Below are 14,961 nucleotides of genomic sequence, written 5' to 3'. Positions count from 1 at the left end.
GGAGGGAATTTAGGTCCCAAAGGTTAGCAGGCATACGAAAGGAAAAAGAGGCTTGTCACCTTTTCTAGTTCTATGGAGACAATAAAAACTAATAGGAGGAATGAAAAAGAACTTTCTCTCTCACACTTTGTGTCAGCCTGCCAGGAAAAAGTCTGTCATATCATTTTCTTAGGGATATAGCAGTCAAGATCAGACGAAGGAGTAGGAGGAGAGTATTTAACCTTATATATTAAGATTAAATCTGTCAACTGGGTTTCTGAAATTTTAGGGAAAACTTTATAAGCAATTCAGGCATGTTTTATAGCTTGGAAGCAAACTGAGGGCACTGATCTGATGGTAGTACAAGTATTTTTCCTCCTTAATGGATCCTCTCACTTTCTGAGGTATTTAAGGCTCAGGCCAAAAATGTCCCAGACCGTAGGCATGTGCGTTTTGCTAACAGTGAGCCCTTCTGACTGTGTATGGGCTCAAGAAATCCAGTTAGGATCCTTTAATAGTCCTGATATTTGGAGATTAAGTTCTCCCAAATATTTGCAAGGAAAGTTACACTCTAATTCCTCAAAGGTAAGAAAACCTAGTTTACAAAATAGAACATCAGAAACTCAACCTTGGTTCTGAGAAATTGTCAGTGATTTGTTTGAGAATATGATACCGAGGATTTCCAGACGTTGAGGTCACTATTCCAGTTCCCTTTTAACCTGGACAAACACAATCCCAACATTTATAGGTTCATGCAGTGTAATGACTAAAATTGATTGCCAGATAAAGTACCCAGTAAATCTGTCCCTAGGCCGAATAATATGTATAAAATAAAAATAGAAAATTTGAGGTACTTGTTTGAATTATCAGGCAAAGTATTTTCATCTAAGGTATGAGGGAGTTTTCATGTACACTAAATTGTTCAGATTGGTATTAATTGAATTTATTGCATAATGACTAAGCTTTCAGTTTTACTTGAGAAGTCATGGTTGGTTTTAAAGAGAAATAGGAAGGCGTTCAGGATATTTCTGGTAGACATGCGTCTATAATTACCATAAACCTTGGGAATTTTTATAGGGAAGCTATATCCATCCTTTCCATTTCTAAATCATGTGATGTGTTTGAAGTCAGGGTAAAAAATGACAGCCTGCTTTCCAGAAAATTCTGTGTATTTTTATCCTTGTTTCTTAAACGTGAGCTAAATGGTCGAAATGGTATGAGACAGTTATCGTCTCTGTGCCTGTAAATGTCAAGGATGAAACAAAGCTAAGATAAACCATTTACTATTGCAGCCAAATCACAGTCCCCTTCCTCATTCTAGCCTTTTTCCTGCTTTCTGAAGAGAAACTCAAAGCAGTGCCTGTGGCAGGCCATGCTGTGTTAGCACCGTAAACCTCAAATCTTCCAACCTTCTGTGTCTTCTCATACCCAAGGCCAACAGGAATGCTCTGGAGGGCCAAAGAACAGCCTTGTGGAATTTTGTCCATGGGCATTTTGGCCACGTGTGGGCCCTTATCATAGCCCTTAGAGGCCATGCTGTCTCCGGATTCTCAAGCATGGTGATTGCCATTCTCTACAAGAATCTATTTCTATGATGTTACTTTGAAACTTGATTGGTTTTTTAAAAATTCTGTTTATACATTTTTGACTGTGATGAAGACTTGATTTTTGTCTTCGCTGCGCTGAGTGGGAATTCTCTAGCTTCAGGGGCTGCTCTTCCCTGAGGTGCAGGTTCCTCATTGTGGCGGCTTCTCTTGTTGCAGAGCATGGGTTTTAAGCGCATAGGTTTCAATAGTTGTCTCGTGTGAGCTCAGTAGTTGTGGCACTCCAGCTTAGTTATTCTGCGGCATGTGGGATCTTCTTGGACCAGGAATCAAACCCATGTCCCCTGCATTGGCAGGCAGGTTCTTAACCACTGGACCACCAGGGAAGTCCAAACATTGGTTAATTTTTGTTCCATGCAGAATTACAGGTAGGGAATATGTTGACATGCTTGAAGAGAATGTTCCTGATTTCTCTTTCTTGGGCAATCCTTGTTTTCACAGAAACCCCATCCTGTATCCTTTTTTTTTCCTTTTCTATGTTATTCCCATCATAGCCAAAGCCTTCATTATCAGCCTCCCGAAATGTCATATTTTGGTGGTCTAGCTTTTTGAAATGTAAATGGCTTCTTTTCACAAAAAAAGAAGTCCCAGCTTTGAACTAACAGATCTCTTTCTGCCAGGATTGATGGGGGCGAGAATCTAACCTTTCCTGCTATTTATTTAACCAAGTCTCATAAATGACCCATTTCTGCTCTATTTATGTTTGTTCTTTTTTCGCCTAGATCAAAGAGTTCTACTCATATAAAAATGAACCAGCAGCTATAGAAAATCTCAAGAGAGGCCTGGCTAGCCTATTTCAGATGCAGTTAAGCTCTGGAACTACCAATGAGGTACTCAGTAATATTATTAAGCATCTAGAATCTTATTTGTTAACATAGTTACTAAAATTGTTTATATGGGTTTCTATTTGGAGAAATTCAGTAAAAAAAAAAAAAAATTTACTCCTATGGTAATGATTAGAAAAGGTGAGTTGGATAGTTGTCTCATTTACATATGAAACAAATCATCCTTTACCCTAATTTGTATTTGAATACAGGGGAAAGGAAATTAGAATCACCTATACTAAGGAGACCTATAGAATGACTGAATGATCAATTCAGTTCAGTTCAGTCGCTCAGTCATTTCTGACTCTTTGTGACCCCCTGGACTGCAGCACACCAGGCTTCCCTGTCCATCACCAACTCCTGGAGCTTACTCAAACTCATGCCCGTTAAGTTGGTGATGCCATCCAACCATCTCATCCTCTGTCATCCCCTTCTCCTCCTGCCTTCAATCTTTCCCAGCATCAGGGTCTTTTCAAATGGTCCGTTCTTCGCATCAAGTGGCCAAAGTATTGCCGTTTCAGCATCAGCATCAGTCCTTCCAATGAATATTCAGGACTGATTTCCTTTAGGATGGACTGGTTGGATCTCCTTGCAGTCCAAGGGACTCTCAAGAGTCTTCTCTGACACCACACTTCAAAAGCATCAAATCTTCGGTGCTCAGCTTTCTTTATAGTCCAACTGTCACATCCATACATGACTACTGGAAAAGCCTTAGGTCTGAGTAGACAGACCTTTTTTGGCAAAATAGTGTCTCTGCTTTTTAATATGCTGTCTAGATTGGTCATAACTTTTCTTTAAAGGAACGAGTGTCTTTTAATTTCATTGCTGAATTATAGGGACCCCAAAAACCTTGGAGAACATTCCAGTGACCTCACTGTGCATCCCTATGCCATAGGAAGGTTATAAAAATAAAGACTCCCTGGATTCACTGCAGAGATTCTGGTTCAGTAGATTAGCATCTGTATTTTAATAATTTTCTCAGCTAATGTAGGTACAGTCAGTTTGAGAAACTACTAGTCTATATGAACCCTGCCATTTAATAGATGAAAACAAAGGCCAAATGACAGAAGTTTAGTGGCTCCCCAAGTATTATATCTAAAGCAGAGCTGAGTCCAAGTTTTCTTGTCTAAATTCAGCCAGTTCATGAGCTGGTAAGAAAATCTGATGGCAAGGCTGGGCCAAGAGAATGCTAGTTAGCTTGCTGAAAAGACTGAGGGTAGAAAGACTGGCTTGTAGAGCCCAAAGGGATGCCTCAGAGAAGCTATACAGAGTCAATATTGAGATGTATACTGTGATGTGCCTTACGGTAGGCTGAATTAATGCTGCAGGTTTTAAAGGACTTAGCTCATCAAAGCATGTGTGTGTTTGCATGTATATACACACACACACACACAGCCTACACATAGTATTAAAAGTCAGCTCCCCTCACCCCATAATTATCCATCTGAGAGATTTTGATTGTGACTAGGTCATTTTTGGGGTTTCCAAAATCACTGTAGATGGTGACTGCAGCCATGAAATTAAAAGACTTTTGCTCCTTGGAAGAAAAGTTATGACCAATCTAGACAACATATTAAAAAGCAGAGATATCACTTTGCCCACTGGGTCTGCCTAGTCAAAGCAACGATTTTTCCAGTTGTCATGTATGGATGTGAGAGTTGGGCTATAAAGAAAGCTGAGCGTCAAAGAATTGATGCTTTTGAACTGTGGAGTTGGAGAAGACTCTTGAGAGTCCCTTGGACTGCAAGGAGATCCAACCAGTCCATCCTAAAGGAAATCAGTCCTGAATATTCATTGGAAGGACTGATGCTGATGCTGAAACTTCAATACTTTGGCTTGATGTGAGGAACTGATTCGTTTGAAAAAACCCTGATAATGGGAAAGATTGAAGGCGGGAGGAGAAGGGGATGACAGAGGATGAGCTGGTTGGATGGCATCACCGACTCAATGGACATGAGTCTGAGTAAGCTCCAGGAATTGGTGATGGACAGGGAAGCCTGGTGTACTGCAGTCCATGGGGTTGCAAAGAGTTGAACGTGACTGAGCAACTGAACTGAACTGAACTGAAGCCATTTGTCCAATTCCTATTAGACATTAGACAGAAGTAGGAAATCATTTATTATTCCTGGGGCAATAAGAATGTGCTCATAAGACTCAAAGAGGATGGAAAGGAATCCACATGCTGCGGGAAACACTGAATTCTTCTGTCTTCCTATCTTGTCAGAGAAAGGAGTCCTGCATGATGTATTAGAACCCCAATTTTTAAGCTACTTGCCACTGGAATTCAAATGGTTCATGTGAGAATCCCATCTGAAACATTGTATTTTGGCTTTTCTTTTTAGGCAGACATCTCTGGAGATTGTAAAGTGACCTACCAGGCTCACCAAGACAAAGTGACCAAAATTAAGGCTTTGGATTCATGCAAAATAGAGAGGGCTGGATTTACGACCCCACATCAGGTATGCTCGCTATCACTTTCTTTGAGGCAACCAAGTTCTTTTTGTAGAGACGATTCAGCAATAATAGGTGAATAAAGCAGCAATATAATTTGGGAACACTTGCAATTTTTAGTTTAGGGTATAGTATTATATAATATCAGACGAATGGATTTATTTTAATATACTGTAGGTTTGTGTGTTGAAGGAATATGAAGGGAGCGTTCTTGTGAAGATGAAAAGATAATTTGCTATTTGGCTTGATTCAAAGATAAAAAAGCTAATTGCTTGTTACAACCACATTTATTTATTTAGGTCTTGGGTGTCACTTCGAAAGCCACATCTGTCACTACCTATAAGATAGAGGACAGCTTTGTTGTAGCTGTGCTCTCAGAAGAGATACATGCTTTGAGGCTGAATTTTCTACAATCAATAGCAGGCAAAATAGTATCAAGGTAAGATAATGCTTAAATTTTCTTTACTGTTCTTTAATGTATTATTAAAATTTTAAAATATATATGCCTATATATACATGCACATGAATTAATATATTTATTGCTTCCTCATTTTGACTGTGAGCTCCTTTAGAACAATGATTATGTCTTGTTCATCTTTATTTTTCATATTATCTATAATAGTATGTGGCATGAAATAAATACTTAATGTTTTAAAATAAGACTTCATTAAAAATAGTTTATTAAATAGAATTTAAATTTAAAAAAGGCAAACACTTTGATTCATTCTTATTTATTTTCTGATTTCTCTATCAAATGCTTTTAATGTTTAGATTTAAAAAGTGGCATTTGTCTGTTCTCTCCTCAAGATTATTTTTTGTCATTATTGTTAATAAACACAAAATGTTCCATTGTAAAGTGATATGTCAGGATTTTTGCTGCAATTTATAGTACTTACATAATCAAAACTGTTATTTCAATTTGAGAAAATTTCTCTGGTCACAATAGTTCTCACAGGCTAAAGGACTAGAATTTCAAATCTAAGAGTATGTCTTACTTTCAGATTTTAATTTAGAATAACACATCCTAGCATTAAATGTAAGTTATATCTTCTGCTATTATTTCTCAAATATTTCTTCTGAAGTAACCCTAATGTCAGAGGTAAATGGTTAAAATCTTGGTAGAAATGCCTCAAACCACAAATGCTTGAAATTTTATTGAAGTCTCCTCTGGATTAGAACCTTGCATTCTACTTGGTACTCCATCCATCTTGTTTTCATATAAAACTAATATTTTAAATTTAGGTTTATCAGGATTCCATTGTTCTATAACACACCACTCCAAACTTAGTAGTATAAAAAGCAGCAATCACTCTATTATTTTCTCTCATAATCGTGATGCTTGCCTTGATCCTGCTAGGCATGCCTTGCTTGGTGTGTGCTGTGCAGTTGCAGAGCTGATTCACAGGCTGCTCCCTCACCTATCTAGAGTCTGGGCTGGAGATTCACATTAGGCTCCTCATGCATCTCTCTTTATCTCCATGTGGCCTCTCAACATGGTAGCTTCAGTAGCCAGACTTCTTACACAGTATGTGCTGCTAGCATGCCAGATGAAAGCTGAATTCCCTATTGTGACTTATTGTTGGTCAGCCACCCTGTCGTGTCTGACTCTTTGTGACCCCATTGATTGCAGCCACCCAGTCGTGTCTGACTCTTTGTGACCCCATTGATTGCAGTACACCAGGCCTCTCTGTCCCTCACCATCTCCTGAAGTTTGCCCAAGTTCATGTCCATTGCATCAGTGATGCCATTCAGCCATCTCATCCTCTGATGCCCTCTTCGCCTTCTGCCCTCAATCTTTTGCAGCATCAGGGACTTTAGTGATGAGTCAGCTGTTCATATCAGATGACAAAAATACTGGAGTTTCAGCTTCAGCATCTATCTTTCCAATGAGTATTTCGGGTTGATTTCTCTTAAGACTGACTGGTTTGGTCTTGCAATCTAAGGGACTCTCAAGAGTCTTCTCCAACATAAAAGGACTTAGCCTTACAAGCCATATATTGAAACTTCTACTGTTCTCCACAAGTCCTGGCAGTCACAGAGTCCTGCCCAGGTTTGAGGAGAGGGCTGTAGACTCCACCTTTTGAAGGGAGAGAAGCAAGCTACTGAAAGAGCATATCAGATTATTGAGGCCATATTTGGAAAACAAGATTTCCTAATTGTCTTAGTAAGTGACGTGTGGTTGTCCTGAAGATATCATTTTTCAGAGAGCTGGGCTAAAGCCCAAAGAGGTGACATCATATATCTTGCTCAGCATCCAAGCAAATTTTCTTTCCTGTAGTCTCTTGTCATAATATTTTGAAATCCCAGGCTTAAACTTTCAAAGCTTTGAATAAAATTGTTGCTCCAGAAAAGTTTCGTAATTATCTTGAGATTTCTGTTACTGCTGGAGATCTCTCAGTTTGAAAGACATGGCCTTATAGAATTTGAATACATTAGTATCTTGTTTGCCCAAAGAATGACAATTAATCACTTGTTCACTCAAAAGGAGGCCGCTGATGTGATATTTCTCTTCCTTGGTTATGCAGGCAGAAACTGGAGCTGAAAACCACGGAAGCAAGCCTGGGACTGAAGCCGGGAAAGCAGGTTGCAGCCATCATTAAAGCAGTTGATTCGAAGTACACGGCCATTCCCATTGTGGGCCAGGTCTTCCAGAGCAAGTGCAAAGGATGCCCTTCTGTAAGTGTGAGCCACAGCGCTGTGTGGCCAAATCATGGAATAATCATGGCCTACAATTCTGTTTTCCTTTCTCCAATGGAAGCTTCAGTTAATTTATAAGGAAAGTTTACACAGAACTTCCAGCCACCACTGAGTTATAATGGCAGTAGCCTAATAATATGCCATAATAATTAACAAATGACTACCACATCCACTTAGTTCAAATAAAAAATGTTATGACTTGAAGGCAGCTTCCTCAAAGCAGACCTCAGAATGCAGTGGGGATAAGCCTGATGAAGTTAGGGGAAGCATACAGCATTGAGAGCATAGACAGTGGCCTGAATCCTGAAAGTTCTGCCTCTCAGGAGTAATATGTCTAGACTTCCCAGGTGGCTCAGTGGGTAAAGAATCCACCTGCAATACAGAAGATGCAAGAGATATGAGTTGGATCACTGGGTCGGGAAGATCCCCTGGACGAAGACATGGCAACCTACTCCAGTATTCATGCCTGGGAAATCCCATGGACAGAGAAGCCTGGTGGACAAAAGTCCATGGGGTTGCAAAGAGTAGGACACAACTGAAATAACTGAGCACACACACAGTACTATGTCCACAGGTGAAATGTTTTACTGAGCTCAGTGTTCTGAGAGCTGCTAGGAGGACTAGAAATGGATACCAAGCTCTTCACCTAAATCAGGAATACTTATTTACTACACACCCCCACCTCCACTACTGTTATAGCCAGAAATGAGCACACCCCCAAGGCTAAGTGTGTGTGTGTGTCTGTGTGTGTGCAGGTGTGAGTGTATCCGTATGTATTTGTAAGTGTGTGTGTAATATTTTTAATCTAATAAAGAATAATTTCTTTTGTTGCATAAATCAGTTGTGATGTATAGCCACAGATATGACTCTGGGTTCCAGCATTTCCTAATACTTAACCCTTGGCTTCAGGCTCTGTTTGTAGCTACCATAAGATGCTTTTCCCTTGGCCATTATTAGTGTTCAAAAAAGTGGAATCATCAAGAGCTAATACCAGAATTTGCTTAAAGTGTAAGGCACCAATTCCTTATTAGTTTCTCAAATATATCAAAATTGAGTGAAGGGGAAAACAAAATGAGACAAAACTAATTGTTCTAAAACCTTGTTTCTTCTTTTTTCCCCACAAATTATCTAATGTTCCAGTGTCATTTTCTGATGTCATATGAGATGGAAATTATTTAGAAAGGTGACTAATGAAATCAGTGATCTTTTCTTATTCTGTTAATTTCTCTCCCCATAGTTATCAAATATTATGAGCCATCTAAGATTTCTCAAAACTATTTCTCCATTATTATAGGAAAGGTTTATGTCTTTGGTTTGCTTATTCAATGTCAGTGTAATGTCACCATTGCAACTCTTTAAAGAAAAAAATTCTGACTTAACACTTAACACTGATGTGATCTCTGCCCTCAGAAACAATGTGGTAAATCTAGCGAAGTACAACTGGACTATTTTTTTGACTATCCTCTTAATATTAGATAACCAGAAGGGATTTGAAAAGAGCAAAATATGTATCTGTTGTTATTGGGAGGAATGAATAATTTAAAAACTGGTAGCATGTAGATTATGCAGAGTTAAGAGTTCAGTTCAGTTCAGTTCAGTCTCTCAGTCATGTCCGACTCTTTGCAACCCCATGAATCGCAGCACGCCAGGCCTCCCTGTCCATCACCAACTCCCGGAGTTCACTCAGACTCACATCCATCGAGTCAGTGATGCCATCCAGCCATCTCATCCTCTGTCGTCCCCTTCTCCGGTCACTAATGGGATTTAATGCATTTTTTTTTACAACTAGGGGAGAAGTGGTAAACTATGAAAAATAAGGTTTTGAACTTTTTTCTAAGCCAAAAGATGTTATTGATTAGAACTATTTACTATTTTTAAAACCACAGAGGCATAACAGTACTGTATATGAGGATTACCTTTATCTAAATGCCACTCTACTTAACACGGAAATATGAAATGAACAGTTCAGATCTCTGCAAGATGTTTTACTATTACTAGTATTTCATCCAAACCATAAAATAAAGAGAATAGGCAGATCAAATTATTATAAAAACTGGTTTTCAATAAGGTTTCAGTTAATAAGAAATATGACACAATTCTTGAGCAGTTCTGATGATTTTTCCCAACAGAATAGCCTGTTGTTAATGAAAATTCAACATAATTTCACTATGGTAGTCAAAGCCTCGCATCAGATGTAATTCCCTTGTGTAACCATGGAATGACCTATATGGCCGGAATCTTGAGGTCATTTGAGCTAAGTTCTAATCGACAGAAAGCGTCCTCTTGAGAGGACTTGTGCACTGGTCAGCAGGCCTCTGTATTTGCCTCTGAGAGTCACAGAAATGTGACAGGGGCAGGGGCAATCAGATATATGGAGGTAAGATACAAAGAGCTTCTTTTGCTTGTCGGATACAAGGAAAATTTTATTTCTGGAGAGAACATTCTTTATAAACACAGATGTTCAGAATTATGAGTGTGGTCTGGGCCTGTGGCCGTGTTTTGCAGCTCTCAGAGCATTGGCAGTCCATCAGAAAACACCTGCAGCCTGACAACCTCTCCAAGGCTGAGGCTGTCAGAAGCTTCCTGGCCTTCATCAAGCACCTCAGGATGGCAAAGAAAGAAGAGATCCTCCAAATTCTAAAGGCAGAAAACAAGGAAGTACTGTAAGTTCCCTGAACATTTCCTGGGGTTGTCTATAAGAAAGTGTTTCTGGATTGCTGTTTATTAAGCAGGTAAAGATCCCTTTTTAATCGGCTGCCTCACCTTCAAATCAGTTGTTTTGCTATTTCACATTTGCATTGAACAGTTATACCTCAGTGCAGTAACTCAATGGTTAATTGGCCAGAAATGCAAGTTTTCAGCAGTGACTCAGAGTGAACATTTTATTTTGAACATTTTGTTCATGAGTGTAAATCAGGTCTAGATTGGTACATAGATAGGGGGAGGGTAGAACTTTGATGTGATACCACAGTGCAGGTGCTGCACACTCTGCTGAAATTGTGTTCCCAGAGCTATTAATTGACACTCAGAAAGAGTTCAGAATTGATTATGAAAACAAACAAAAAAAACACAGTATGATTTTTTCTATTAAAAATGATCTTTCATTAAAGATACAGTGATGATCCTCATAGAAGCCTTGTTTTGAAGAGAAAATTGAGAACTGAGATAAACAGCCAAAAGAATCCAGAGAAAAGAAATATGTACATATTTGAGTATTCAGTGGAAGAGTGCCTTATTTTGCATCCACAATAAAGAGAGTTGACAATTCTCAAACTTACATTGTAAATACCAATACAAATACACTTTCTAAATAGAAGTGTTTTGGTCTGTAAAACAAAATTTATCTGCAACTACAAACTCAACTGTTTAACACTAATTATCCTAATTGATGACATAGAACATGGCTCAGTTAGTTTGACAAACAGTGGAAACTAGCCATTAATAGTCAAAAGTATAAAATGGCCAAGTTACACCCCTTCCCACAAACACGCAACACACACAGCAACAGTCAGTGGTCACTGAGTTCAAAGGACTTGATTACTCAAGAATAAGAAAATTTAGCTTTTTTCCTGAGAAGATTGTTTATTCTTGATTGTACTGTTATTGACTTGACTTCGGGGATTAAAATATTAATATGAATTCCATATGACTACTAGTTAGTTGGATACCATCTTCAAAAATAAGCATTTAAACTGAGTTAAATATATGCAAAATTATAAATTCTCAGACTCTGTTTTAATCATACAACTTAAGGATATATTTTAGAGTAACTTATCTTTTTGTCAAAAAAAATTACTGACAAAAACAGTGCAAAATTTGGCTGTTAACTTAGAACAGAGATTACACTAAACCTTAGACTTATTTGCATCCTAAAAATCTTATGCTGGCAATAATTTGTATGATGGCATGATGCATTTTCTGAACCAGGTTATTTAGCTAATATTTTCAATATTGTATCATATCATAGGAAATAGACATGTAACATTGTACAGTAGAAAAGATATTCTGTTCAGTTCAGTTAAGTTGCTCAGTCGTGTCCGACTCTTTGCGACCCCATGAATCGCAGCATGCCAGGCCTCCCTGTCCATCACCAACTCCCAGAGTTTACTCAAACTCATGTCCATTGAGTTGGTGATGCTATCCAGCCATCTCATCCTCTGTCGTCCCCTTCTCCTCCTGCCCCCAATCCTTCCCAGCATCAGAGTCGTTTCCAGTGAGTCAACTCTGCTCTTGAGGTAGCCAGAGTACTGGAGTTTCAGCTTTAGCATCAGTCCTTCCAATGAACACCCAGGACTGATCTCCTTTAGGATGGTTGGACCTCCTTGCAGTCCAAGGGACTCTCAAGAGTCTTCTCCAACACCACAGTTCAAAAGCATTAATTCTTTGGTGCTCAGCTTTCTTCACAGTCCAACTCGCACATCCATACATGACCACTGGAAAAACTACATAGCCTTGACTAGACAGACATTTGTTGGCAAAGTAATGTCTCTGCCTTTTAATATGCTATCTAGGTTGGTCATAACTTTTCTTCCAAGGAGTAAGCATCTTTTAATTTCATGGCAGCAGTAACCATCTGCAGTAATTTTGGAGCCCTCCATCTAGTCAAGGCTATGGTTTTTCCTGTGATCATATATGGATGTGAGGGTTGGACTGTGAAGAAGGCTGAGTGCCGAAGAATTGATGTTTTTGAACTGTGGTGTTGGAGAAGACTCTTGAGAGTCTCTTGGACTGCAAGGAGATCCAACCAGTCCATTCTAAAGGAGATCAGCCCTGGGATTTCCTTGGAAGGAATGATGCTAAAGCTGAAGCTCCAGTACTTTGGCCACCTCATGCGAAGAGTTGACTCATTGGAAAAGACTCTGATGCTGGGAGGGATTGGGGGCAGGAGGAGAAGGGGATGACCAAGGATGAGATGGCTGGATGGCATCACAGACTCAATGGACGTGAGTCTGAGTGAACTCTGGGAGATGGTGATGGACAGGGAGGCCTGGCATGCTGCGACTCATGGGGTCTCAAAGAGTGGGACACGACTGAACGACTGAACTGACTGACTGACTGACACTGTTTCCACTGTTTCCCCATCTATTTCCCATGAAGTGATGGGACTGGATGCCATGATCTTCGTTTTCTGAATGTTGAGCTTTAAGCCAACTTTTTCACTCTCCACTTTCACTTTTATCAAGAGGCTTTTTAGTTCCTCTTCACTTTCTGACATATGGGTGGTGTCATCTGCATATCTGAGATGATTGATATTTCACCCAGCAATCTTGAAAAGATATTCAGTTCAGTTCAGTCACTCAGTCATGTCTGACTCTTTGTGACCCCATGAATTGCAGCACAACAGGCCTCCCTGTCCATCACCATCTCCCAGAGTTCACTCAAACTCATTACCATCGAGTCAGTGATGCCATTCAGCCATCTCATCCTCTATCGTCCCCTTCTCCTCCTGCCCCCAATCCCTCCCAGCATCAGAGTCTTTTCCAATGAGTCAACTCTTCGCATGAGGTGGCAAAAGTACTGGAGTTTCAGCTTTAGGATCAGTCCTTCCAAAGAAATCCCAGGGCTGATCTCCTTTAGAATGGACTGGTTGGATCTCCTTGCAATCCAAGGGACTCTCAAGAGTCTTCTCCAACACCACAGTTCAGAAGCATCAATTCTTCAGCACTCAACTTTCTTCACAGTCCAACTCTCACATCCATATATGACCACTGGAAAAACCATAGCCTTGACTAGACGGACCTTTGTTGGCAATATTACATATAAGTTTCCTTAAATATATTCCAAACTTACATGACCTTGAAAATCATTTTGTAGGATTAGTGTTACATGAAAACACTTTAGAAAACACTGTAATTAAGACCCATGTATTCCAGAGTCAGAAAAAACTGAGTTCCAATCCTAGCTCTATTTTTACCAGCTATGGGACCTTGAACAAATGATTTGATATCTCTGAGTTTGTTTCCTTATGTATAGGGAGAATATTAGTATTAAACTGACAGAGATGTTAGGTGAGCTGATGGTATTAATAACAGCATATATTTATTGAGCATTTACAATGTGCCAAGCACTATTCTAAGTGTTTTACATAGATCATGTGATTTAATCCTCTTGACAACCCTAAAATAACTGCTCTTTATAGCCCCATGTTACAGATGAAGAAGTTAAAGCAAAAAGAGGTTCCATTCAATTCAGTCACTCAGTCGTGTCCAACTCTTTGTGACCCCATGGACTGCTGCATGCCAGGCTTCCCTGTCGTTTACTAACTACCAGAGCTTGCTCAAACTCGTGTCCATTGAGTTGGTGATGCCATCAACCATCCAACCATCTCATTCTCTATCATCCCCTTCTCTTCCTGCCTTCAATCTTTCCCAGCATCAGGGTCTTTTCCATTGAGTCAGCTCTTCGCATCAGGTGGCCAAATTATTGGAGTTTCAGCTTCAGCATCAGTCCTTCCAATGAACATGCAGGAGTGATTTCTTTAGGATGGACTGGTTGGATCTCCTTGCAGTCCAAGGAACTCTCAAGAGTCTTCTCCAACGCCACAGTTCAAAAGCATCAATTCTTTGGTGCTCAGCTTCCTTTATGGTCCAACTCTCACATATGTACATGACTACTGGAAAAGCCATAGCTTTGACTAGATGGACCTTTGTTGGCAAAGTAATGTCTCTGCTTTTTAATGTGCTGTCTAGGTTGGTCATGTTTCCTTCCAAGGAGCAAGCGTCTTTTAATTTCATGGCTGCAGTCACCATCTGCAGTGATTTTGGAGCCCAAGAAAATAAAATCTGTCACTTTTTCCACTGCTTCCCCATCTGTTTGCCATGAAGTGATGGGGCCGGATGCCATGATCTCAGTTTTTTGAATGTTGAGTTTTAAGCCAACTTTTTCCACTCTCCTCTTTCACTTTCATCAAGAGGCTCTTTAGTTCTTCACTGTCTGCCATAAGGGTGGTGTCATCTGCATATCTGAGGTTATTGATATTTCTCCCAGCAATCTTGATTCCAGCTTGTGCTTCCTCCAGCCCAGCATTTCTCATGATGTATCTGCATATAAGTTAAATAAGCATGGTGACAATATACAGCCTTGATGTACTCCTTTCCCAATTTGGAAAAGAGGTTGCATACCTAAAATAGCTAGTAGAGTGTTTGCAATAATAACACTTAAGAAGTATTATCTCTCTCTCAGTCTGCTCCATTCCATGAGGTTTTGTTAAGCCCAAAATGGTATAGTACAAGAATATCTTTTTAAAAATATGTGTATATATATATATATATATAATGCATTAAATACATGTATGTATTTGTTATGTAGATGTGGAGTGAAATATATACAGACATCTTATGTTCATTAGTATAGCAACTAGTTTCAGAAATATTATCATCCCAAGTCTCAACCAATCAGAGATTCTT

At 39.4% G+C, this 14,961-nt stretch overlaps 1 protein-coding gene across 1 annotated transcript in view; it reads left to right on the top strand.

Annotated features, from left to right (window-relative positions):
• The window catches only part of MTTP (microsomal triglyceride transfer protein), a 56,993-nt gene that overhangs the window by 12,839 nt on the left and 29,193 nt on the right, over positions 1-14,961 (top strand). Inside the window, exons 4-8 of the mRNA XM_068974786.1 lie at positions 2,306-2,413; positions 4,750-4,866; positions 5,158-5,297; positions 7,384-7,534; positions 10,061-10,218. Coding sequence (XP_068830887.1) covers positions 2,306-2,413; positions 4,750-4,866; positions 5,158-5,297; positions 7,384-7,534; positions 10,061-10,218 — 674 coding nt within the window. The remainder of the gene's footprint in view (positions 1-2,305; positions 2,414-4,749; positions 4,867-5,157; positions 5,298-7,383; positions 7,535-10,060; positions 10,219-14,961) is intronic.

Source organism: Capricornis sumatraensis, chromosome 7, assembly GCF_032405125.1.
Source record: "Capricornis sumatraensis isolate serow.1 chromosome 7, serow.2, whole genome shotgun sequence".
NCBI classification, from domain to species: domain Eukaryota; kingdom Metazoa; phylum Chordata; class Mammalia; order Artiodactyla; family Bovidae; genus Capricornis; species Capricornis sumatraensis.
The sequence above is the reverse complement of the archived record's forward strand: the minus strand, read 5'-3'. Positions and strand labels throughout refer to the sequence as shown.